The sequence below is a fragment of the Loxodonta africana genome, chromosome 23 (genome assembly GCF_030014295.1).
Source record: "Loxodonta africana isolate mLoxAfr1 chromosome 23, mLoxAfr1.hap2, whole genome shotgun sequence".
Lineage (NCBI taxonomy): Eukaryota > Metazoa > Chordata > Mammalia > Proboscidea > Elephantidae > Loxodonta > Loxodonta africana.
In genome coordinates this window covers 35,299,044-35,323,023 of record NC_087364.1, presented here as the reverse complement: position 1 = coordinate 35,323,023, position 23,980 = coordinate 35,299,044, and the positions used below count along the sequence as shown (strand labels likewise).

General features: G+C 38.7%; 1 protein-coding gene across 1 annotated transcript; it reads right to left on the bottom strand.

Annotated features, from left to right (window-relative positions):
* Positions 1-14,766: 14,766 nt before the first annotated feature.
* OTOL1 (otolin 1) lies at positions 14,767-23,640 on the bottom strand. The gene is made up of 4 exons (XM_003422195.3): positions 23,239-23,640; positions 19,758-19,847; positions 16,789-16,860; positions 14,767-15,890 (listed from the first exon to the last, which is right to left on the bottom strand). Exons 1-4 carry the CDS (start codon positions 23,633-23,635, stop codon positions 14,992-14,994), a joined length of 1,458 nt encoding a protein of 485 aa, XP_003422243.2. The 5' UTR covers positions 23,636-23,640; the 3' UTR covers positions 14,767-14,991.
* Positions 23,641-23,980: the final 340 nt, after the last annotated feature.

The window sequence follows — 23,980 nt, the reverse complement described above, 5'->3', positions numbered from 1 at the left end:
ACTCGTGGAACTTACTTTCCAGTGGGAAGACAGAAAATAAATAAGATCAATACGTTAAATACATGTTAGGTGGTCCTGAGTGCTATGGCGAAAAATGAAGCAGATAAGAGGGTTAGGGTATAAGGGTATAGGAACTACAATTTAAAATCAAGTGATCAAAAGAGGAGTCATTGAAAAGGTGATATTTGAACAAAGGCTTGAAAGAGAGAAAGGGGCCAGCCATGAAGTTAGCTGGGGTAAGAGCCATCTAGATAGAGAGAATACCCGAAACCAAACCCAGTGCCGTCGAGTCAGTTCCAACCCATAGTGACCCTATAGGACAGAGTATAACTGCCCCGTAGAGTTTCCAAGGAGCGCCTGGCAGATTTGAAGTGCCAGCCCTTTGGTTAGCAGCCGTAGCACTTAACCACTACACCACCAGGGTTTCCTTATAGAGAGAGTCGCAGGTACAAAAGCCTGGAAAGGAAAACATGCCTGGTGATTCGCAGGAACAGCATTGAAGGCAATGCCTAGAGTGAGCATGGAGGAGATGGCAGGAGATGAAGTCAGAGCGGAAGGGAGGGTCAGACCACGTGGGGCCTTTCTGGTCAGGGCTCTACTCCAAACGAGAAGGGAGCTTCAGGAGGCTTTGAGCAAAGCATAAGATGATCCGACTGTCTTTTTAAGGGGATTGCTTTCAGAGGAGATTGAAGGAGGTCACGGGCCTGAAAAACCGAAAATCCGTTTTGGTGGAGTCTACTAAGACTTATACCGACCTTATATGACAGAGCAGAACTGCCACATAGGGTTTCCAAGGCGCGGATAGTGGATTTGAACTGTCAGCCATTTGGTTAGCAGCCGAGCTCTTAACCACTGCACCACCAGGTCTCCAAATAGGCCATACTGCCTCTAGACCCAGAAAAGAGCCCCCTGCCCTGGACCCTGTGTATTACCTGCCTCCTCCTCCAGTGCTTCAGGGGATCCTGCGTAAAACACACCCACACACACACACAAGCCGCATGGTCCAGTAGATTTAGACTCATGGGTTTTCTTGGCTATAAGCTTTATGGGGAGCCATGGCGCTGCAGTGGTTCAACAATTGGCCCCCAAACGAATGGTCAGCACTTGGTCCAGCAGCTCTGGGGGAGAAAGATGTGGCAGTCTGCTTCTCTAAAGATTTACAACCTTGAAAATCCTATGGGGGCAGTACTACTCTGTCACACTGGATCAGTATGAGTCAAACAACGGCAATGGTTTTGTTTTATTTTGTTTGCTTGTTTCTTTGTTTTAATCTTTACAGAAGCAGTTTGCCAGGCCTTTTATTTTTTGGTGCTACTGGGTGGCTACAAACCAACAATCTTAGTCTAGCAGCTGATCACAAACCGCGTGTGCCACCCAGGCTCCTTGAAACAAATACAAATGTAAATTTATGATAGTACTCAGAGCATCTTTATCTGGGATGGGGCTCTAGTCTGGCACAACACGATCTGTAATCCTAAACATACGCTTTCACGGCTACCACTGCTCAGTCCCAGAAAAACTCTTGTCCTTTTGCCCTAGGTGCTTCAGAAAAAAAAAAAAAAAAACGGTGACTGTCTTTGAATACCATCAAGGTTAGTGGGTTGTACTGCTGCAAACATGGGAAATGGGCACTGTTTTGGGGTATGGAGAGGATTTGAGTAATGGGTATGGTTAAAAAAAGAATTTTTTTAAAGAGAAAAACAACTTATTATGCCCTTCTAAGAAAGCATAAGTATTTTATCTCAGTTGTGTTGAACATCCATTTTCTTGTTTCTCTGATATTTGCAACAGTTACATACGTGATAGCTAAAAGATATTATCCAATATTAAGCAATTCTTAACACTGTTAAATCTGTATTTATGCAAACAGAAAATTCATGACGGATCTAGGTTCTAGAGTATTGCTTTAAGAGATGGTGAAATGGCAATATGAGTGCAGCAGTTTATGCGATGATATTAAAATATTTTACACAATGATAGTAATTTACACAATAATTTACATAATATGAAACCTCATACAATATCTGAACATGATATGTACAACTCACTTATTTCCAAACTATTGCCAATTCAGCTGAGCAAAGTTTCACCAAATTGAAATTAACTTAAAAATAATACTAGGAACTACAAAGGTGTTCTAATTTGACAAAATTGTCAATAGAACATGAATTATGTGGAAATACTGATTATGAAAACAATCAGTTATTTTGCTGAAATGAAGTTTAAATAACACTTATGGGATAAATATACAATAACTTATGAATTAATGTCTCTATTTTATTACTAATCCAAATACATCTGCATATTAGTAGACCATCCAGACATGCAAAATACTAATTTAGTAATTTTTTGTAGTTTTTTTCACTGTAGTCATATAAAAAGTATAGCTTTATTTGCGTCATTTTTATTTTTCAATATAAAATCATCCGTGTACATTGATGGATGCTTTTATATTGAAAAATAGAACTGTTAGAACATATTTTAAGTAACCATTTGTTAGTTCGATATATAACATTTAAGTATTTAGATGTATGTTGGGCCTATTTCTGTTTTGGCCTGGTCCCCTCATATATTATGAGAATCCAGGTAGGAGTTTATTGCAATAATCCAGGCAAGAAATAGAGTGGTTTGACCAGGGTTGTGGCAGTGGAGATGTGAAAAGTAGTCAAATTCTGAAGGCATTTAGACAAATTCTGAAGGAAACAACAAAAGCATATCCGAAACATTGGATTTCAGTGTGAAGAGAAAAATCAAATGACGCAAAGTTGTTGGAGACAAAAATTGCATTACAAGAAGGGTGTGGGAGGAGATGTTGGGGGAAATTTCAGAAACTTGGTTTTGTCATGTTGAGCTTGAGATGTCAAGTTAGCAGTTTAACATGTTGGTCAGGCATTAAGGAAAGAGGTCTGTATACCTGGTAGTCATTTGGATAGGAGCCGTAGGGTCACTATGTGTCAGAATTGACTCAATGAAACTCAACAACAGTGTAGGAGTGGTCCTCAAATCTTTTGCATAACAAAATACCACAAAGTGAGTTGCTGAAAACAGAAATATACTGTCTCACAGTACTGGAGGCTAGAAGTCTGAATTTGAGGTGTCGGTAATGTCATGCTCTCTGGTGGCTCTAAGGGAAGATTCTTCCTTGCCTCTCTTCCTAGCTTCTGGGGATTCCTGGCAATCCTTGGCATTTCTTGACATGAAGATGCATCGCTCCAACCTTTTGTCTCTTTCTTCCCTCCGGGTCTCTCCTCCTCTTTATGGAAGGAGTTGTCTCATATTGGATTAAGACCTACTCTACTCAGTTAATCGACTCGATGGCAGTGGGTTCTACTCAGTTATAACCTCATGTTAACTGATAACATCTACAGAGACACTATTTCCAAACAAGGTCTCATTCACAGGGACTGGGGGTTAGAATTTCAACATATATTTTTGGAAGACACAATTCAGCCCATTATTGATGGAAAAGATCTACTCTTGATTTTTCTGCTTTTGACAAGATAGGGACACTGTATGTTTGAAAGATGGGAATATTCTGTAGCGGCACTTCTTCACTCTCTTAGCAGTTGTTGTTGTTGTTAGGTGGCCTTGAGTCAGGTCTGACTCACAGCAACCCTATGTACAACAGAACAAAACACTGCCATGCTCACACTCATGTTTGATTTTGTTGCAGCCGCTGTGTCAGTCCGTCTTGTTGAGGGTCTTCCACTTTTTCGCTGACCCTCCGCTTTACCAACAATGAGGTCCTTCTCTGGGAACTGGTGCCTCCTGATAACATGTCCAAAGAACATGAGACAACATCTCACCATCCTTGCTTTCAAGGAGCACTCTGCTTGTATTACTTCCAAAACAGACTTTCCACCGTATATTCAAAATCTTTGCCAACACCATAATTCAAATCCATCAATTCTTCTTCAGGCTTCCTTATTCATTGCCCAGATTTCTGTGCATATGTAGTGATTGAAAATATCATGGTTTGGATCTGGCACATCTCAGTCCTCAAAGTGACATCTTTGTTTTTTAACAAAGAGTTCTTTTGCAGCAGATTTGCCCAATAGAATAGGACATTAGATTTTCTGACAGCTCCTTCCATGGGCATTGATTGTAGATCCAAGTAAAATGAAATCCTTCACAACATCAATTGTTTCTCTCCACTTATCATGATGCTGCTTACTGGTCCAGTTGTAAGGATTTTTGCTTTCCTTATGTTGGGGTGTAACCCATAATGAATGTTGTAGTCTTTGATCTTCATCAATGCTTCAAGTCCTTCAGCAACCATGGTTGTGTCATATGTGTATTGCTGGTTGTTAATGAGTGTTCCACTAATTCTAATGCCACATTCTTCTTCTTGTAGCCCAGCTTCTTGGATTATTTGCTCAGCACACAGATTTAATAAGTATGGCGAAAGGATACAGCCCTGAAGCACACCTTTCTTGATTTTAAACTATTCAATGTCCCCTTGCTGTTCAAACAACTGCCTTTTGCTCTAGGTACATGTTCCTCATGAGCACAATTAAGTGTCTTGCAAAATTCTATCATGCAATCTCCAGCATCCTTTCTATCACCAAGGCCATATTTTCCAACTACATATCCTTCTTCTTTGTTTCAAACTTTTACATTCCAATCACCAGCAATTATCAATGCATCCTGATCAATCTACTCTAATTCGATCTATTTCAGACTGCAGAAGCTGGTAAAAATCTTCAATTTCTTCATCTTTGGCCTTAGTGGTTGGTATGTAAATTTGTATAATAGTCATATTAACTGGTCTTCCTTGTAGGCATATGGATATTATCCTATCACTAACAGAGTTGTACTTCAGGATAGATATTGAAATGTTCTTTCGGGCAATGAACTCGGTGCCATTTCTCTGCAATTTGTCATTCCCAACATAGTAAACCATATGATTGCCTGATTCAAAATGGCCAATACCAGTCCATTTCAGCTCACTGATGCCTAGGATGTCGATCTTTATGCATTCCATTTAGTTTTTGCTGACTTCCAGTTTTCCTAACTTAATACTTTGTACATTCCATGCTCCGATTATTAGTGGATATTTGCAGCTGTTTCTTTTCATTTTGAGTCATGCCACATCAGCAACTGAAAGTCCCAAAAGCTTGACTCCACCCACATCATTTAGGTCAACTCTACTTGAGGAGACACTTCTTCCCCAGTCTTATTTTGAGTGCCTTCCAGCTTGAGGGGCTCATTTTCTGGCACTATATCAGACAAAGTTCTGCTGCTATTCATAAGGTTTTCACTGGGCTTTTTTTTTTTTTTTTTTTCAGAAGTAGACTGCCAGGTCCTTATTCCTAGTCTGTCTTAGTCTGGAAGCTCTGCTAAAATCTGTCCACCAGCAGTAATCCTGCTGGTATTTGGAAAATACCAGTTGCAAACCTTCCAGTATCACAGTAACACACAAGCCACCACAATATGACAAATTGATAGACACATGGTGGACCTTCCTAGAACTCATCTTCCCAAAGTCATTCCCAGAGGTTGACTACTTCACTGATTCGGAATCCTTGGAATAAAGTTCGAAGTTAACCACCAATCCTGGGCTCTAACTCCAAGCTGTCAACTTCAGACTTCATATAAAATGCCTAACAAACACACATGTGTAAGACACTACTAGGTATCTTATATTTTACATATGAGTTGTTTCTCCCTAACTGGTTTTCTGCCCAGTTGCCTTTTACATCACATCTTTTCTGTGGTTTTCTCTCCCATTTTCCAAGGTTAGTCTGCTCTCAGTCTCCAAATGTCTCCAACTCAATGAAGAAGACATAGAGAAAAAACAAATACATCTATAAGAGTATACAAACAAACTCTAAGTTCTTGAATCTCTTCACTATGCAATTCTCAAATTGGAAAAGAAAGAAAATTCTGCTTGCAAATATTTTTTAATCACTTACAAATTATCTTTTTCTCCCTTGACAAACAATCACAGTCACAACTAAAAAAATATTAAAATCCAAGCAGTGAAAAACTGTTGAAGGAAGGGAGAAATGTCAGGAGTACTAGATTATAAGTAACTTTACCTCAGCCTGCTGGGTAACCCTTGGATAAAATAGGAAACTAATATTTCCAAAATTGGTATTCTGTAAAGCCCTGTTCCAAAGGATGTTAATTGGAGAGTTCTATACCCAAAATAAAATTGAAATCATTGGATTAAACAAAATTAAACAAATTTCTTTTCCATGGGAACGTTAGAGACACTAATGTGCTTTATGAATTTTCAAGAGGAAGATACAAAATATGCCATTTCAAACATTGTTTGAACACAGAACCCACTATTTTTTCCAGTAACTCATGACAACTTCTAGAAATGGTTCTTCTCTGAACATAGCTTGGGAAACATAGTTCTAATATATGAGTGAGACTCTCAAAGATGAATGATGTTTGCCAAAGTTGGCAGATCAAGACCACGGAGTTCCCCATCACCCACTCCCTGGCTTGACTTGCAAATATTCCTAACTATGTGCCTTCATTGAAGCAAATTCAATTTGGATCCAATAAATTTGTTTTTTAAAGAATTAAACCACCGAATTATTAAATATTAACAGAGTTATTAAACATTTACATTGCAAGTAAACGTCCAAATCCCCAGTTCCTCTAGCAGTGTTATCACTGAATAGCTGGAATTAATTTTTTTAGAGACTGTGATAATGCAGCCAAAGAAGGTATCCTAATCAAATGCTCGCCATGAAGAAAGCAGTGAAATTTTAGATCAGTGATGATTTAATTTTATTCTTGAATCTTTCAGGGACATTCTAAGCACAGTGATTTGATGAGTGGCTAGATCTTTGCTATAATTGAGCAATGTCTTTATGAACTTTTTTTTTACATTTTACCCAACACACAAGTCCATGTAATACACTTACACACTAAACAAACACACACTGATAAATATTAAAGATGTTTTAGCTAGTCTTTAACACTATGTCTGTGTATTCTCCCTGAATTAAACTAACATATAAGTAGTTGCATTTTGTTGAAAGACAAGCTCCCCAATAGAATCAGAACCTTTTGAGAAACGTCTGTCCATCAAAATATGTCAACTCCTAGCTTCGCATTCACACAGAAAGGAGTTACACACATTTTTAGGAGCTAGGGAAAGCATTTAGTAAGAAATGTTCATTAACTACAAATCTCATTCTTTTTTTTTAATTTTTATTGTTCTTTAAGTGAAAGTTTAAAAATCAAGTCAGTCTCTCATACAAAAATTTATATACACCATGCAATATACTCCTAGCTGCTCTCCCCCTAATGAGACAGCACACTCCTTCTCTCCACTCTCTATTTTCGTGTCCATTCAGCCAGCTTCTGACTCCCTGTGCCCTCTCATCTCCACTCCAGACAGGAGCTGCCCACATAGTCTCATGTGTCTACTTGACTCAAGAAGCTCACTCCTCACCAGTATCATTTTCTATCCCATAGTCCAGTCCAATCCCTGTCTGAAGAGTTGGCTTTAGGAATAGTTCCTGTCTTGGGCTAACAGACAGTCTGGGGACCATGACCTCTGGGGTCCTTCTAGTCTGAGTCAGGTCATTAAGTCTGGTCTTTCTAAGAGAATTTGAAGTCTACATCCCACTGGTCTCCCACTCCATCAGGGATTCTCTGTTGTATTCCCTGTCAGGGCAGACATTAGTTGTAGCAAGGCACCATCTAGTTCTAATCTCAGGCTGATGTAGCCTCTGGTTTATGTGGCCCTTTCTGTCTCCTTGGCTCATAGTTACCTTGTGTCCTTGGTGTTCTTCATTCTCCTTTGCTCCAGGTGGTTTGAGACACATTGATGTATCTTAGATGGCCTCTTGCTTGTGTTTAAGACCCCAGACACCTCTCACCAAAGTGAGATGCAGGATGTTTTCTTAATAGATTTTATTATGCCAATTGACTTAGATGTCCCCTGAAATCATGGTCCCCAAACCCCCGCCCCCGCTATGCTGGCCTTCCAAGTGTTCAGTTTATTCAGGAAACTTCATTGCTTTTGGCTTAGTCCACGTTGTGCTGACCTCTTCGGTATTGTGTGTTGTCTTCCCCTTCACCTAAAATAGTTCTTGACTACTATTTAATTAGTGAATACCTCTGTCTCTCCCTCGCCACTCTCATAACCATCAAAGAATATTTTCTTCTCTATTTAAACTATTACTGGAGTTCTTATAATAGTGGTCTCATACAATATTTGTCCTTTTGCAACTAATTTCACTCAGCATAATGCCTTCCAGATTCCTCCATGTAATGAAATGTTTCACGGATTCATCATTGTTCTTTATCGATGTGTAGTATTCCATTGTGTGAATACGCCATAATTTATTTATCCATTCATCCATTGATGGGCACCTTGGTTGCTTTCATCTTTTTGTTATTGTAAACAGTGCTGCACTGAACATGGATGTACATGTATCTGTTCGTGAAAAGGCTCTTATTCTCTAGGATATATTCCAAGGAGTGGGATTGCTGGATCGTATGGTAGTTCCATTTCTAGCTTTTTAAGGAAGCACTGAATCTATTTCCAAAGTGGTTGTACTATTTTACATTCCCACCAGCAGTGTTCCAGCCTCCCCACAACCTATCCAACATTTACTCTTTTGTGTTTTTTAGATTCATGCCAGCCTTGTCGGAGTGAGGTGGAATCTCATTGTAGTTTTAAATTGCATTTCTCTAATGGCTAATGATTATGAGCATTTCCTCAGGTACTTGTTAGCTACCCGAAAGTCATCTTTATTGAAGTGCCTGTTCATATCCTTTGTCTGTTTTTTAATTGGGTTATTTGTCTTTTTGTTGTTGAGTTTTAACAGAATCATATAGATTTTAGAGATCAGATGCTGATTGGAAATGTCACAGATAAGAACTTTTTCCTCGTCTGTAGGTAACCTTTTTACTCTTTTGGTGAAGTCTTTGGATGAGCATACGTGTTTGATTTTAGGACCTCCAAGTTATCAAGCTTCTCTTCTGGTGTTTGTGCATTGTTAGTAAGGGTGTGTATACTGATAATGCCATGTGTTAGAGCTCCTAGCATTGTCCCTATTTTTTCTTCCATAATCTTTATTATTTTAGATTTTATATTTAGGTCTCTGATCCATTTTGAGTTAGTTTTTGTGCATGGGGTAAGGTATGGGTCTTATTTCATTTTTTTTGCAGATGGATATCCAGTTATGCCAGCACCATTTGTTAAAGAGAATGTCTTTCTTTGGGCCTTTGTAAAATATCAGCTGCTCATATGTGAATGGATTTATGTCTGAATTCTCAATTGTGTTCCATTAGTCTATGTATCTGTTCTTATACTAGTATGAGGCTGTTTTGACTACTGTGGTGGTATAATAGGTTCTAAAATCAGGCAGTGAGGCCTCCCACTTTGTTCTTCTTTTTCAGTAATGCTTTATTTATGCAGGTCCTCTTTCCCTTCCATATGAAGTTGGAAATTTGTTTCTCCATCACATTAAAAAATGTCATTGGAATTTGGATTGGAATTGCATTGTATCTATAGATGGCATTTGGTAGAATAGACATTTTTACAATGTTAAGTCTTCCTATCCATGAGCAAGGTATGTTTTTCCACTTATGTAGGTCTCTTTTGGTTTCTTGCAGCAGTGTCTTGTAGTTTTCTTTGTATAGGCCTTTTACGCCTCTGGTTAGATTTATTCCTAAGTATTTTATCTTTTTGGAGTCTATTGGAAATGGTATTGATATGGTGATTTACTCTTCGATGTTCTTTTTGTTTGTGTAGAGTAATCCAACTGATTTGTGTATCTTTGTCTTGTATCCTGATACTCCGCTGAACTCTTCTATTAGTTTCAGTAGTTTTCTTGAGGATTCCTTAGGGTTTTCTGTGTATAAGATCATGTCATCTGCAAATAGAGATACTTTCACTTCATCCTTGCCAATCTGGATGCCCTTTATTTCTTTCTCTAGCCTAATTGCTCTGGCTAGGACCTCAAGCGCAATGTTGAATAAGAGTGGTGATAAAGGGCATCCTTGTCTGGTTCCTGATCTCAAGGGGAGCACTGTCAGGCTCTCTCCATTTAGAATGATGCTGGCTATTGGCTTTGAATAAATGTCCTTTATTATGTTGAGGAATTTCCCTTCTATTCCTATTTTGCTGAGTTTTTATTATGAATGGGTATTGACATTTGTCAAATACCTTTTCTTTATCAACTGATAACATCATGTGGTTCTTGTCTTTTGTTTTATTTATATGATGGACTACACTAATTGTTTTTCGAATGTTGAACCATCCCTGTATACCCGGTATGAATCCCACTTGGTCTTGAGGAAATTTTTTTTTTTTTTTTGATATGTTGTTGAGTTCTACTGGCTAGAATTTTGTTGAGGATTTTTGCATCTTAGTTCATGAGAGATATAGGTCTGTGATTTTCTTTTTTGCGGTGTTTTTACCTGTTTTTGGTGTCAGGGATATGGTGGCTTCATAGATTGAGTTTGGGAGTATTCCATCCTTTCCTTTTCTATGCTCTGAAATGCCCTTACTAGTAGTGGCATTAAATCTTCTCTGAAAGTTTGGGAGATCTCTCCAGTGAAGCCATCCAAGAGTTTTTAAATTACCTTTTGAATCTCTTCTTTTGTTATGGGTTTATTTAGTTTTTCTACCTCTTTGTGTTAGTTTAGGTAGGTAGTGTGTTTCTAGGAATTCATCCATTTCTTCTAGGTTTTCGAATTTGTTAGAGTGCAATTTTTCGTAATAATCTGATAAGATTCTTTTAATGTCAGTTGGGTCTGTTGTGAAATCGCCCATCTCATTTCTTATCCGGGTTATTTGCTTCCGCTCCTGTTTTTCTTTTGTTGGTTTGGCCAATGGATTATCAATTTTGCTAATTTTTTCAAAGAACCAGCTTTTTGCTCTTGTTAACTCTTTCAGTTGTTTCTCGTGTTCTCGATTTCATTTAATTCTGCTCTAATTTTTATTATTTGCTTTCCTCTGGTGCCTAAGGGTTTCTTTTGCTGCTCCCTTTCTGTTTGTTCAATTGTAGGGATAATTCTTTGATTTTGGCCCTTTTTTCTTTTTGGATGTGTGCATTTATTGATATACCCTGACCTCTGAGCACTGCTTTAGCTATGTCCCAAAGGTTCTGATAGGAAGTCTTTTCACTCTCATTGGATTCTACGAACTTCTTTATTCAATCCTTAATGTCTTCTATAACCCAGCCTTTGTTGAGCAGGGTGTTGTTCAGTTTCCAAGTGTTTGATTTCTTTTCCCTGATTTTTCTGTTATTGATTTCTACTTTTATGGCCTTATGGTCAGAGAAGATGCTTTGTAATATCTCAGTGTTTTGGAAATTAAAATTGGCTGCTATTGGGTGGAGTGTTCTGTATATGTCTATGAGGTCAAGTTGTTTGATTGTGGCTTTTAGATCTTCCATGTCTTTATTGAGCTTCCTTCTGGATGCTCTGTCCTTTACCGAAAGTGGTGTGTTGAAGTCTCCTACTATAACTGTGGAGCTGTCTATCTTACTTTTCAATGCTGTTAGAGTTTGTTTTATGTATCTTGAAGCCCTGTCATTAGGTGCATAAATATTTAATATGGTTATATCCTCCTTGTATATTCTCCATTTAATCATTATATAGTGTCCTTCCTTATCCTTTGAGGTGGATTTAATTTTAAACTCTATTTTGTCAGAAATTAATATTGTCACTCCTACTCTTTTTTGATTGTTGTTTGCTTGATAGATTTTTTCCATCCTTTGAGTTTTAGTTTGTTTGTGTCTCTAAGTCTTTTTATTGTTTGTGTCTCTTGCAGGCAGCATATAGACAGATCTTGTTTTTTTATCCATTCTGCCAGTCTCTGTCTCTTTATTGGTATATTTAGTCCATTTACATTCAGTATAATTATGGGTAGGTATGAGTTTAGTGCAGTTATTTTGATGTCTTTTTTGCGTGTTGTTGACACTTTCTTTTTCTCACTTAATTTTTTGTGCTGAGTAGTTTATATATTGTTTTTCCTCTTATTCATTGTAGTTGATTTTGTTTCTTTTGAGTCTCTATTTTTTTCTTGTGTTTTATTTTGATGAGTAAGAATGTTAGTTGCATTTGTAGTTACCTTAATATTTACCCCCATTTTTCTAATTTTAAACCTAACTTTTATTTCTTTGTATCGCCTTGTCTTCCTCTCCATATGAAAGATCTGTGACTACATTTTTTAGTCCTTGTTTATTGTTTTAATATTGTCTTCCTTTACATAATGTCATCACTGTTTCTCTGTTTTGAGAATTTTGTTATCTTTATTTTTTGTGTGTGTGATTTCCCTATTTGGGTTGATATCTGGTTGCTCTGTCCTGTGTTCTAGTCTTGGGTTGATATCTGATATTATTGGTTTTCTAACCAGAGAACTCCTTTTAGTTTTTCTTGTAGTTTTGCTTTGGTTTTTATGAATTCCCTGAACTTCTGTTTATCTGGAAATGTCCTAATTTTGCCTTCATAATTGAGAGACAGTTTTGCTGGATACATGATTCTTAGCTGGCAATTTTTTTCCTTCAATGCTTTACATAACTCATCCTATTGCCTTCTTGCCTGCATGGTTTCTGTTGAGTAGTCCGAGCTTATTCTTATTGAATTTTTTGTGGGTGACTTTTGGTTTATCCCTAGCCACTCTTAAAATTCTTTTTCTTTGATTTCAGCAAGTTTGATTATAATATGTCTTGGTGACTTTCTTACGAGATCTACCTTATATGGAGTTCAATGAGCATCTTGGATAGATATCTTCTCATCTTTCACAACCAGGGAAGTTTTCTGCCAACAAATCTTCAACAATTCTCTCTGTATTTTCTGTTATCCCTCCCTGTTCTGGTACTCCAATCACTCATAAGTTATTTATCTTGATGTAGTCTCATGTGATTCTTAGGATTTCTTCATTTTTTTTAATTCTTTTATCTGATTTTTCTTAGAACATATTGGTGCCAAGTGTTTTATCTTTAGTCTCACTAACTATGCCTTCCACTTCCTCAATTCTGCTCCTCTGACTTTCTACTGAGTTGTCTAATTCTGTAATTTTATTGTTAATCTTCTGAATTTCTGATTGCTGTCTCTCTAGGGATTCTTGTAGCTTAATGAATTTTTCATTATGTCCTTGAATAACCTTTTTAATTTCTTGAACTGCTTTATCTGTGTTCCTTGGCTTCTTCTGCGTATTGCCTGATCTCCTTCCTGATCTTATTACTGATATCTCGAAGAGTTTTGTGTATTAATCTTTTGTATTTTGCAACCGGTAATTCCAGAAAAGAGCTTGTTGAAGTGATCGTGATCTGCTTCTTTAGGTGATTTGATATTGATTGTTGTCTCCGAGCCATCTATAAGTTATTGTATTAGTTTATTTTATATTTGCTTACTATATCCTAGCTTCTTGCTCTGTTTTGTTTTGATATGCTGAAATAGGTTCCTTAAGTGAGCTAGCTTGATTATTTTCACCTTTGAAGCTCTCATATCCTGTCACAGTTGGCTAGAGCTGTTTTCATGTATGCGAGCCTAGGAGTCCATTCACTTTTCTTGTATGGGTTCAACTGAGGTGTCAGGTAATTGGTCATCAAGTGCGTGGTACAGGCTCTGTCTTACAGTCTTAGAGGGGCAGGGGTGATTGGTGTAGGTACCAGTATCTGTTTGCAGCATGGGTTCACACTCTAAACAAGGCAGGGGGCTGACAACTGTCCCTTGAGTGTCTGTGAGGAAAGCGCATCCCTGTTCCCTAGAGTGCACAGGTGGGTGGGTTCTGCAGATGGACCATGGCCACCCAAAGCTTTTGGTTGTAAGGACTAGGAGGTGCCACTTATCCTTGGACTGCTGTCATAGGTGGCTGGGTGATGTGGGTGGAGCCACCAGTCCTTAGGGCCCTGATGTGGGTAGGTGAGGATCCTGTTTAATAAGCAAAGTGGTGTCAAACATCAAACACCCACCTTTCCACTGCACAGTTGAAACAGATTCAGTCTGCCAACAAGGGCCTATTCTCCTGAAATAGGCCCACACAGGTCCATGCAGGGAGTAACAGTATTCAAAGTCCAAGGACCATTTACTCCTGGACAGGAACCACTTCTGTCCTGAGTTCCACAGGTTAGTGGAGCTGGCAGATTATCTCTTCCTCCAGTTGTGAATTTATTCCCTCTTCAAGGCTGGGAGAATGGCTCAGAGTGCTCAGCAGTACCTGTCTCAGGGCCAGGGAAATCAACAGCCACTGAAGCTATCTTGGGGCTGGGTACACGTCAAAAGAAATGCAAGTACTTAGCTTTTGCCAAGAGCATCGTTCTTCTCTGGTTCTGGAGGTGTGAGTAGGCTGTGCAGCTGGCTGTCTCTCCCTGAGGAAACTGTGGCTGGACTGCTACTGCCAGCCTGCCGCAGTCACTTCCGGGAATGTTGCCTGAGGATTCCCGGCCATTCAGGTCTGGCAACGCCTCTCTGCTTCTGAGCTGTCTCTCCCTTCCCCTGACACTCAGTCCGTTTTCTAACTTTGCTTTTGATGTTCAGTGCTCCTGGCTTGTCATAAATATAATTGTTTCACTTGTTTTTTCAGGTCTTTGCTGTAAGAGGGACCACTGGAAGGATCTGACTACTCTGCCATCTTGGCCCCACCTCTCCTTATTTATATTTTTGTATACACATACTATTAATTATTTAAATGGCATGAAAAATTCCACTATAATGCTACATGGAAAAAAATCTACTTCAGTTGACATGTTGTGTGGCTGGCAACCAATGTCAAAACAATATGTGTATTAATTATTTAATGAGAAACTAATTTGCTCTGTAAACCTTCACCTAAAGCACAAAAAATCCACCTACACAGCTGATAGACATATGTTTTCAAATACATATAAATATATTTTTTAAAGGTGATGCCCTAAAATATGAATTTTAATAGGCTGTGGGTGATATGATTTTTTTTCTGTATTTTTATAATCATGAAAAGAGAAGAGTTATTTTTTAAAAGCACTACCCTGTGTTACCTGACTTGTTCCACTAAACCCAAATTACAATATTCAAGACACAAATTTATGGTGAAATCCCAGGAGGCTCCTCTGGGTACAAAAGGAACCCAGTAAAAATGCTGTCATCCTCAGGACTGACATATACCCCATTCCAATCTTTTGAAACTTCCAGCCAGACTTGGTCCCCTGCACTTAATTTCAGGATGACAAGGAGAGAGGCTTGGTCTATTTCCTGGCCATAGAGAGTTTCTCTGGACTTGAACAGCTTCTTATTCCAGGCCACCAGGCTGATCTGAGCAGGGTGGCCCCTCACTGTGATATGGTAGGAAAACACATATGCTCCAGGAATACTACAGTTAAATTTACCAGTGACAGGACTGTAGTTTCCTTGGTCATTATAGAGAATCTTGTCAAATTTAATAGGGTTGTTGGGAGGAGGGAAGGGCTTTGATAAAGCAGCACTGAAAGCTGACCGAGTGACTCCAGCCACCTCTCCCTTGGAGCCTTTAAGGCCCCGAGAGCCCTTCTTCCCAATAGAGCCTTGGACTCCTTTGCTCCCAAGCTCACCCTTTGGTCCAACAGGTCCCAGAAGGCCAGGAGGACCTAATTCCCCCTTTGCTCCTTTAACCCCTGGATCACCTTTGGCACCAGGCAGGCCGTCTGGGCCCCTTTTGCCTTCCATTCCGTTGTCTCCTCTGTTACCTTTTTCTCCTTTCATGCCCTCCTTGCCTTTTTGTCCTTTTCCTCCTCTCTCCCCAGAATCTCCACAGTAGCCCTTTTCCCCCATCTCCCCCTTCTCACCCTTGGCCCCAGGCTGTCCATTTAAGCCTGGTGAGCCCTCTGCCCCCCAGTCTCCTTTATCTCCTTTGGTACCATTCACACATGCATCCCCCTTGGAGCCTTTTTGTCCTTTCATTCCCACCAGTCCAATGTTTCCTTTATCTCCTTTAGAACCAGGTCCACCTGAAACAGAAAATGAAAATGATGTTTAAGGATCACATAGGGTATACACAGCATGCTTTTGCCACAGAACTCAAAAAATGAAAACAAAACCTTCTACCTGGGACTTAGAAATCTATTTCTCCCTCGCTAATTGCTTTGCCTAAGAGGCTCTTAGATCACTTGGTGGTGCAAAGGTTTTGTGCTCGACTACAAATCAAAAGGTTGGCTGTTCAAATTCATTCAGAGACACAGTGGAAGAAAGGCCTAGCAATCCGCTTCCATAAAGATTACAGCCAAGAAAACCCTATGGAGTGCAATTCTACTCTGTAACACATGGTGTCACCATAAGTTGGAATTAACTAGATGGCAGAGGCTTTTGTTTGTTTGTTTAGTAGGCTCTTACAATAAGCAATTTATATAATGTTACTGTCTCACAAGTGATAGAGTTAATGCTGGAGAGAAATAATAACCTATATTTAGAACTCATTTATCTAATTCTAATTTTTTAAATTTACTTTTAAGAAAATAAAGAATATTAAAACTATAGTTGTCCATTGTATGTCATTACCCTTTGCATTTTGGCCCAGCTTGATTATTCTCCTAAGTCTTTATATTGTCCATCCAAACCCAAAATCTTGCAGGCAAAAAAAACAAAATCTAAGACCCAGAAAGAGTCAGGGATTTTCTTCCCCAAGGACAATTAGAGAGAGGAGCAAAGCTCACACATCTATATCTGGTCTCCAAACTCCAGACCAGTGCTGCTTATACTGCATCTAGTCATCACATTGAATTATTAGAAAAACAATAGTAATTTATAATTTCATCTCATCCTCCTGATAACTTTAAATACAGACAAGAAGAGAAATAAGTGTCATACTGCACACACAACTGTACACAATAGATATATTTTATACTCTACCTTGTTCTCCAGGTTTTCCTGGATATCCTGGAACCCCATTTGTTCCTTGCTCCCCACGTTCTCCTTTAAGTCCTAAAACGACACCAAGGTTAACTTTATTTGCCAGCTATATTATTTATGATACTTAACACCCTTTTAACAACCAGGTCACATTCAAGTGTTTCTTTCACCAAAATGGTTTAAAGTTAAAATCATGTGAAAAGAAAGTGTACTGAGAGACATTAGGAATGCTTTGTTCTAGTTGATAGCAAACCACTTAAGGGAGATTTGGGGGCAGTGCCAATGTCTTCATACAGAATTTATCTTTTCCCTCAATGCTCCCATAGCTCTTCAGACCTCTCATAAAATTCATGACGTTCTACCTTGTATTATATATGTGTGTGTGTTTCCTATTATGAATTTTGAATGACAGTTAAAATGTTTTCTTCCTTACATGCCCCACAATGCCTGAGAAAGAGTGCCATCTCCCACACAAGCTTAAACACAGAGCACAACATATACAGATCGTTCTAACTAATCATAACAAAAGCCTATCCAGGAAAAAAAAAAAAGTCCTTGACATAGAGCATCAAGGAAAAGCCTATTTTCATTTGTGTTGGCATGTTTTTCATATACTCTTTAGAAAAATTTTATAACTGTGAGAACTTGTGGTTCAAAAAAATTGGAAGAGCAAGACTTTTAGACATTTTCCATCCTACCATGACATGGATTTCTGTATTGGGCCAAGCCCATAGCCCATTCTGTTACAGTGCAATCACATCAGATTTGTTTTAATTATAAATAATAATAGCTAACTTTTATTGAGCATATACTTTGCACTATGTATTGTTCCAAGTCCTTTACACAAAATTTTATTTAATATTAATACAGCTTTTCATATAGCAGAGAGGCTGATACAACAGAGCACATTTCATCAACTGAAACATTTTTCATTTACTAAAGTTTATAGGACCTCCCTTCAAGAAAAGAAAAGCAGGTATTTTTGCCACGACTTTTACCACAGAGAAAATTGAAATACGAAAAAAATTCAAAATGAATACAAAGTCAAACATGCCTGCATTTACATTGGTGGGCAGCCCTTTGTCAACTTTATTATTTACCATTTATCTAATCTAAAAAAAAAATTTTGCCATGTAAAAAGAAATCCTGAGTCAAATTAGAAGCTATGAGAACAGATTTCCCCCAAATTTGCATAAGACCAACTTGGGAAACCCCATCATCAGCCAGTCACTGGAGTTTTTTAAAGTTTATTACCACTCCACATAAAATACTAAATTTGGAAGTGATCCCTTGGCCATAAGAAAAATGTTTGGATGCCTTCTGAGAGAACCGACCCTGAATGCAGATGAAGACCCGATAGTATTCCCAGTGTTTGTCAATACTCCAATACTGATCTTCACTTCACAGAATTATTCTGGTTCTCAAATTCATTTAAGTGATTAACCACAATGCAGCCATTCAATTCATTTTATTTATTTTTTTAATTTTAGATCTTAGCCAAGAGTCCAGGCTAAGAATGGAAGGAAAAGGAGAGTTGTCACTTGATAAAGAGAGACTGGCTGAATGAATTTCTACTTTAGATTCTTCATCAAAGTATATTCTTAAGAACCTTATCTTATGATACTTCTCTGTTTTTTCTTCTACTTCCAGAAGTCTAGCTTTCAAAATGTATGAATCATTAAAGAGGTTCATCATTCTTCTTTATTTCACACAGTTTTCTGCTGACATAATTCAGCCACAAAAGGATTAAATGTTTCTGAGAATGAAAATCACATAGCTGACGAGCGTGAAGTAACTCTCTTACCGTAGCATTTTTTAAAGTAGTTACTTCACTTAATGTTCTACCAGAAGCGAGTTAGGCAGTTCCTGAGCCATGTGGAGGGTGATGTATAGATGATATTAGATCTTTTGATATATGACCGTGAGGTTAAAACGTTTAACTTGATGGATAGATGGTATTTCTATAGGCTGACAGTATTCACTGAGAAATTTCTAAATGTCCCTGTGAATCTATATACCTTCCTTCAGCACCTTTAGGGATTCCCTGGGGCAGGAAGCCCTCCTTACTGAATACATCTCTGAAATTATAGAATTTCTGAACTGGAAAATCACTATAAAAGTACTCATAACTACAAATCTTCTTTGATAGCAGACAGGGTATAAATAAATTTCTAGTCCGTTCCCCTCAATTTCCAAGTGAGGTAAAGGGACTTGTCCAAGGTCAGTTATAAACTTGATCTCCTCAATTGTAATCCAGTTCTCTTCCCACCTTTGACACTGCCTCTGGTTTCAGAGTAAGCAAATGGGTATGTCAGGTTCTCCCTAGCTGACAAGCTATCCACCTAAACTGCATATTCTGTCAGATTGCCTGCTCTCATTAGTTCTTCCCAGTAGAAAATTAATTTACATGGCGAAGAAGAGCAGATGGAGGAATATATAAGAAAGGGTCTGTGGTTTCCAGTGATTGGTCAGCCAGGTGGCATATGGGAGGTGGGAAAGAAAGCTCTATGAGAGCATGCGTGTGTGTGTTGTGTGTGTGTGTACTTGTGTGTGTGTGTGTGTATGTATCTGTGGGAAATGTTACCAATACCCATTATACTCATTGCCTTCGAGTCAATTCCAACTCATAGCAACCCTATAGGACAAGTAGAACTTCCCTATAGGGTTTCCAAGGAGCAGTTGGTTTATTCAAACTGCCAACCTTTTGGTTAGCAGCCGAGCTCTGAACTACTGTGCCGCCAGGGCTAATGAATGCAATGTTGCCAGGCAAGCTTAAAGTTTCTCAGTTGGCTAGAGCTACTGAGTCAACATTTTTAAATCAGATATAACTCGCAATATGCTTTACTAAATTTTTTCATTTTTAGCAATTGACCCACCTGCAAGAAGCCAGTACTTATTTAGCAAGTTACTCTCCTGAAAAATTATACAGAATCTCTGAGTTTTTGACATGAAAATGAGTAATTACATACCCTTCTCTCCTTTCTGGCCTTTTAGGCCTTGGGGCCCAATGACTCCTGGAGGCCCTGGAATCCCCATATTACCAGTCTCTCCCTTAGCACCTGAAAATGGGATGTGAAAATCATCAGGGTAGAAAAATGCTCTTTTGAAATCCATTTGTGCAGGAAAAAAAAAAAAAAAGGCAGTCACTTTATTGAGACCAGCAACTGTCAATGCCCTAATAATAAAATCTGGGTAAGAATAAACTATTACAGGGCTCTAAGGACAATATTTTTATCTGATTTGCAATTTACATTGAATCTATTAGTACTTGTCATAGGATTTACGGCAGTGATCAAATGATTCAGGGAAGCAGCACTATATCAAACAACAAAATGATTATCTGACGCTTAACTTCATGTGGGCCACACTTTCAAATTAGAAGGAAAAACACATTACCGAGCACTTTTGAATTTCTCAGCCATTCATCTATTTATTCATTCAAGAACTTGTGCTGAGATCTCCCAGCACCCTGCTAGCTTTTAGGAATGCACGCATTAACAATTTCAGCAGTCCCTACCCTCATGGAGCTGAGAGTTCATTAAAGACAAACATTAAATAACCACACAAAGAGAAATTGCCAAACTGTAATTAGTGACACAAAGAGAAAACAGAAAGTTTCTACTGCAGATTCTGGTAAAAGAACCTAATTTATATGTATGGGGTCAGAGAAGATCTCCCTGAGAAAATGGCATTAAGCTAAGACCCAAAGAAGGAAATAAAAGCTGCTGAGGCAAAAAATAAGTAGACAAGTATTTTGGGAAAATCAAGAATGGAAAAGGCCATGGTGTGGTCAAGAAACTGAAAGATGAACACTGTGGGTGGAGCCAGTGGTCAGGGCTGAGACAGGCAAAGATGAGCTCAGGCTGAGCTCAGACCTCATTGAGTGTCCTAGCTCCTGTTCTTACTCATTCAGGAAGTCCAGTTCCCAGCCACTTACCAGGTCCATACAGGGGTCCCAAACCTAGGATAATCATTCCTTCCTACAACCCAGCCCCGCCCAAGCCTGTTCTCAAAACCTACGACAATGCCTGATTAGAATGATTGATAACCAGATTCTTTGAAAGTTAACCATATAGGTAAGCGTACTCAATAAAACTATAGTATTTCATCTTATTTTCACCCTAATTATTATAATTAAGGTTGATAAAAAGAAACCAAACCCAGTGCTGTCGAGTTGAGTCGAGTCCAACTCATAGCGACCCTATAGGACAGAGTAGAACTCCCCCATAGCGTTTGTAAGGAGTGCCTGGTGGATTCGAATTGCCAACCCTTTGGTTAGCAGCCATAGCACTTAACCACTATGCCACCAGAGTTTCCAACTAAGGTTGATAGAATGGACAAAATTATATTCAACAGAATTCCTCTTTGAAAGAACACTGTATTTTTTTGGAACAAAACTTTAATAAACCACTTGTGATGGAGGTTAAGGCCAAAGGCTGACTCCAGTAAGCAAAGGTGGTTGTTAAACAACTCTGTCAAAAAAAGAAGGAAGGAGGAGGCAGAAATAGAGAAGAAAATAGAGGGACAGGGGAGCAAATAAGATGGCCAGTTACATTTCACTAGGCAATGTGCCTTCTTCACGGCCCCCATATGCTCCATGTGGTTATACTTTTGAAGGAAAAGATAAGGTGCTGTGTGCCCAGGTTGGTACAGAGGGCAAACAGCAACTGCATGCCAGGGCACAGGGGCAGGGAGGCTGCCCTTTACAACTAAGTGAGATATACACATGGGTTAGATTAGTGCAAATACCACACTGAGTCCATACAAGGACTATCTCACTCAATTACCTTGACAACTCCATGATGTAGTTATCATTCTTATTCCATTTTACTATTTTGAAATTGAGACTTAGAGAAGTAACAAACTTCTGTAAGGTAGGATGGTGATAGACTTGGTATCTAGGTTCTTAAGCACTATGTTCTACAGCAGAACCAGTCAGAGTAAGACATACAGGCACTCCAGACAGGCGAATAACATGGTATTCTTTAAAAATATTTCTCACATATGTTTAAAGTGGAGGTTGGGCTCTGAAAACATCCCAACCAAATCCACCCCTGAGTAAAACAAAAGCCTTGATATTACAGAACTCACAGTCCATAGAGGGCAGTTTAGCGACCAGCTATGTTTAATTGACCATGCCCTTAAGGTGTTCACCGCCACATCAAGCAGTTTGCCAGCCACATATGGTACTCTCCCTAAGAGAAGTTCTGATAAATATAGCTCTCTTAATCTCATTAACACTTCCAATAATGCTTTAATATCCCTGAAATCATGGTGCATTGCCTGGCTCTCTCATCCTTTAGTCCAGCTGTGCATAAATACTCAACACATTTCCTGAAAGGCCCATACAACACAAGGGAATAAACAAAAAGCTCAGTGATGATATGTAGTCACTGATTTTATAACTTTAAGTTTTTCAAGCAAGACACAACAAATAGTTATATGAATTCTTTTTTCAGGAAATAGTGACTTTGAAATTGACATTCTGATCTTTATTTTACCTTGAAACTCTGCTATGTCACATGTAAAAGCTAAAATGTATTACAGTAAAACTCAGAGTACATTTGTTATGCATATTTAAAATTCTGAGATGCATAACCATGGCTTTTAGTGGAGAAAATTGCTGGGCAAGTATACAGTGTAGACTCAGAACGTCAGTGAGGAACAAGCAGAATTCTACGCTTCATTCTCCACCTCACAGGAGTTCTGTTTCTAATCCCAACTGCAAAGAGCACTCCAAATATCCATCAGTCAACACAAATGCTTATTAGAGAACAGAATTTTCATTTATCCTTTTAAAATCAGCCATTAACATAAGGAACATACTGGCAGTGAATATGTGTAGCTTGAATAACTATAACCCCAGTGCTAGGGTTGATAGTCTCAGTCTCTGCTCTACCCAGCACTGCCCACTGGAACTTTCTGTGATGGAAAGAATGTTGCATACCTGTGCTGCCCAATACAGTAGTCACTGGCCACATGTGGCTATTGAGGACTTGAAATGTGGCTAGTGTGATTGAAGAACTCAATTTTTAATCTTATTAAATTTTAATATTAATACTAATAGCCACACACATGGCTAAACCAAAAACCCAAATCTATTGACATCAAGTCAATTCCAATTTACAGTGACCCTATAGCACAGAGTAGAACTGCCCCATAAGGTTTCCAAGGCTGTCGTCTTTACAAAAGCAAACTGCCACATCTTTCTCCTGAAAGACAGCTGGTGGTTTTGAACTGCCAACCTTTTAGTTAGCAGCTAAGTGCTTAACCCCTGCACCACACATGTGGCTAGTGGCTACCATACTGGACAGCACAGCACCCATTTTCATTTGCTGTCACCATTCCCATGACAATGTAGAAACCCTTAGGGAGATTTTACTCTCCAACCCACACCTAAAACTGAAAGCTGTATAGGTGAAAAATATTGTTTTATATACTTTCAAATACCTGGTTTTCCACTATCTCCAGGGTCTCCTTTCTGTCCTAGTATAGGTGAACAACAATCACAACAATTCAAAAAGAAATCAGCTGTATCAAGGGTGAAGTTTTCAAAAGGGATAAGAGTGGCAGTGCCAAAAGCAGAATCCGGGGCCAATGGTTCTGTGGTTGGTTGTACCATTTCAGCCATTTCAGTGAAGTGGGGTTCTTCTTTCAGAGGTGGGCTGCTGGAAAGCTGTAGACCCTTCGGCATCTCTTTTCCCTCAGGTTTCTTCGTAAGCTTGGTATATTGTGTGATCTTTGTGATTGCGTCCATATCAGCAATTACCAGCATAATTAAAATGGTACAAAGCCAAGAAAATATCCACATATTTGAGGCTGGAAGGAAGATATAATGGGAATACATGCAAATATTACTGGCAGTCCAAATGAGAAGACTAAGTAACATAAATGTGTACTTAAACCCAGTGCCGTCGAGTGGATTCCAACTCATAGCGACCCTATGGGACAGAGTAGAACTGCCCAGTAGAGTTTCCAAGGAGCGCCTGGCGGATTCTAACTGCCGACCTTTCGGTTAGGAGCTGTAGCACTTAACCACTACTCCACTAGGGTTTCCAATGTGTACTTATATGAGATAAATATATATACATTATGAACTATGAAAATGAACAGTATGCATAATGCAGAATGACATTTCATATGTAAATGTGTGCTTGAATCACAACAGAGTATTTTATTTAAAGCATTTATT

Coding starts and splice junctions, on each gene's coding strand:
- OTOL1 (XM_003422195.3), bottom strand. CDS start 23,635: ATGTATTCCCATTATATCTTCCTTCCAGCCTCAAATATGTGGATATTT. Junction 19,848..23,238: donor TGGAGATAGTGGAAAACCAG/GTATTTGAAAGT, acceptor TCCCATTTTCAG/GTGCTAAGGGAGAGACTGGT. Junction 16,861..19,757: donor AGGCCAGAAAGGAGAGAAGG/GTATGTAATTAC, acceptor GTGTCGTTTTAG/GACTTAAAGGAGAACGTGGG.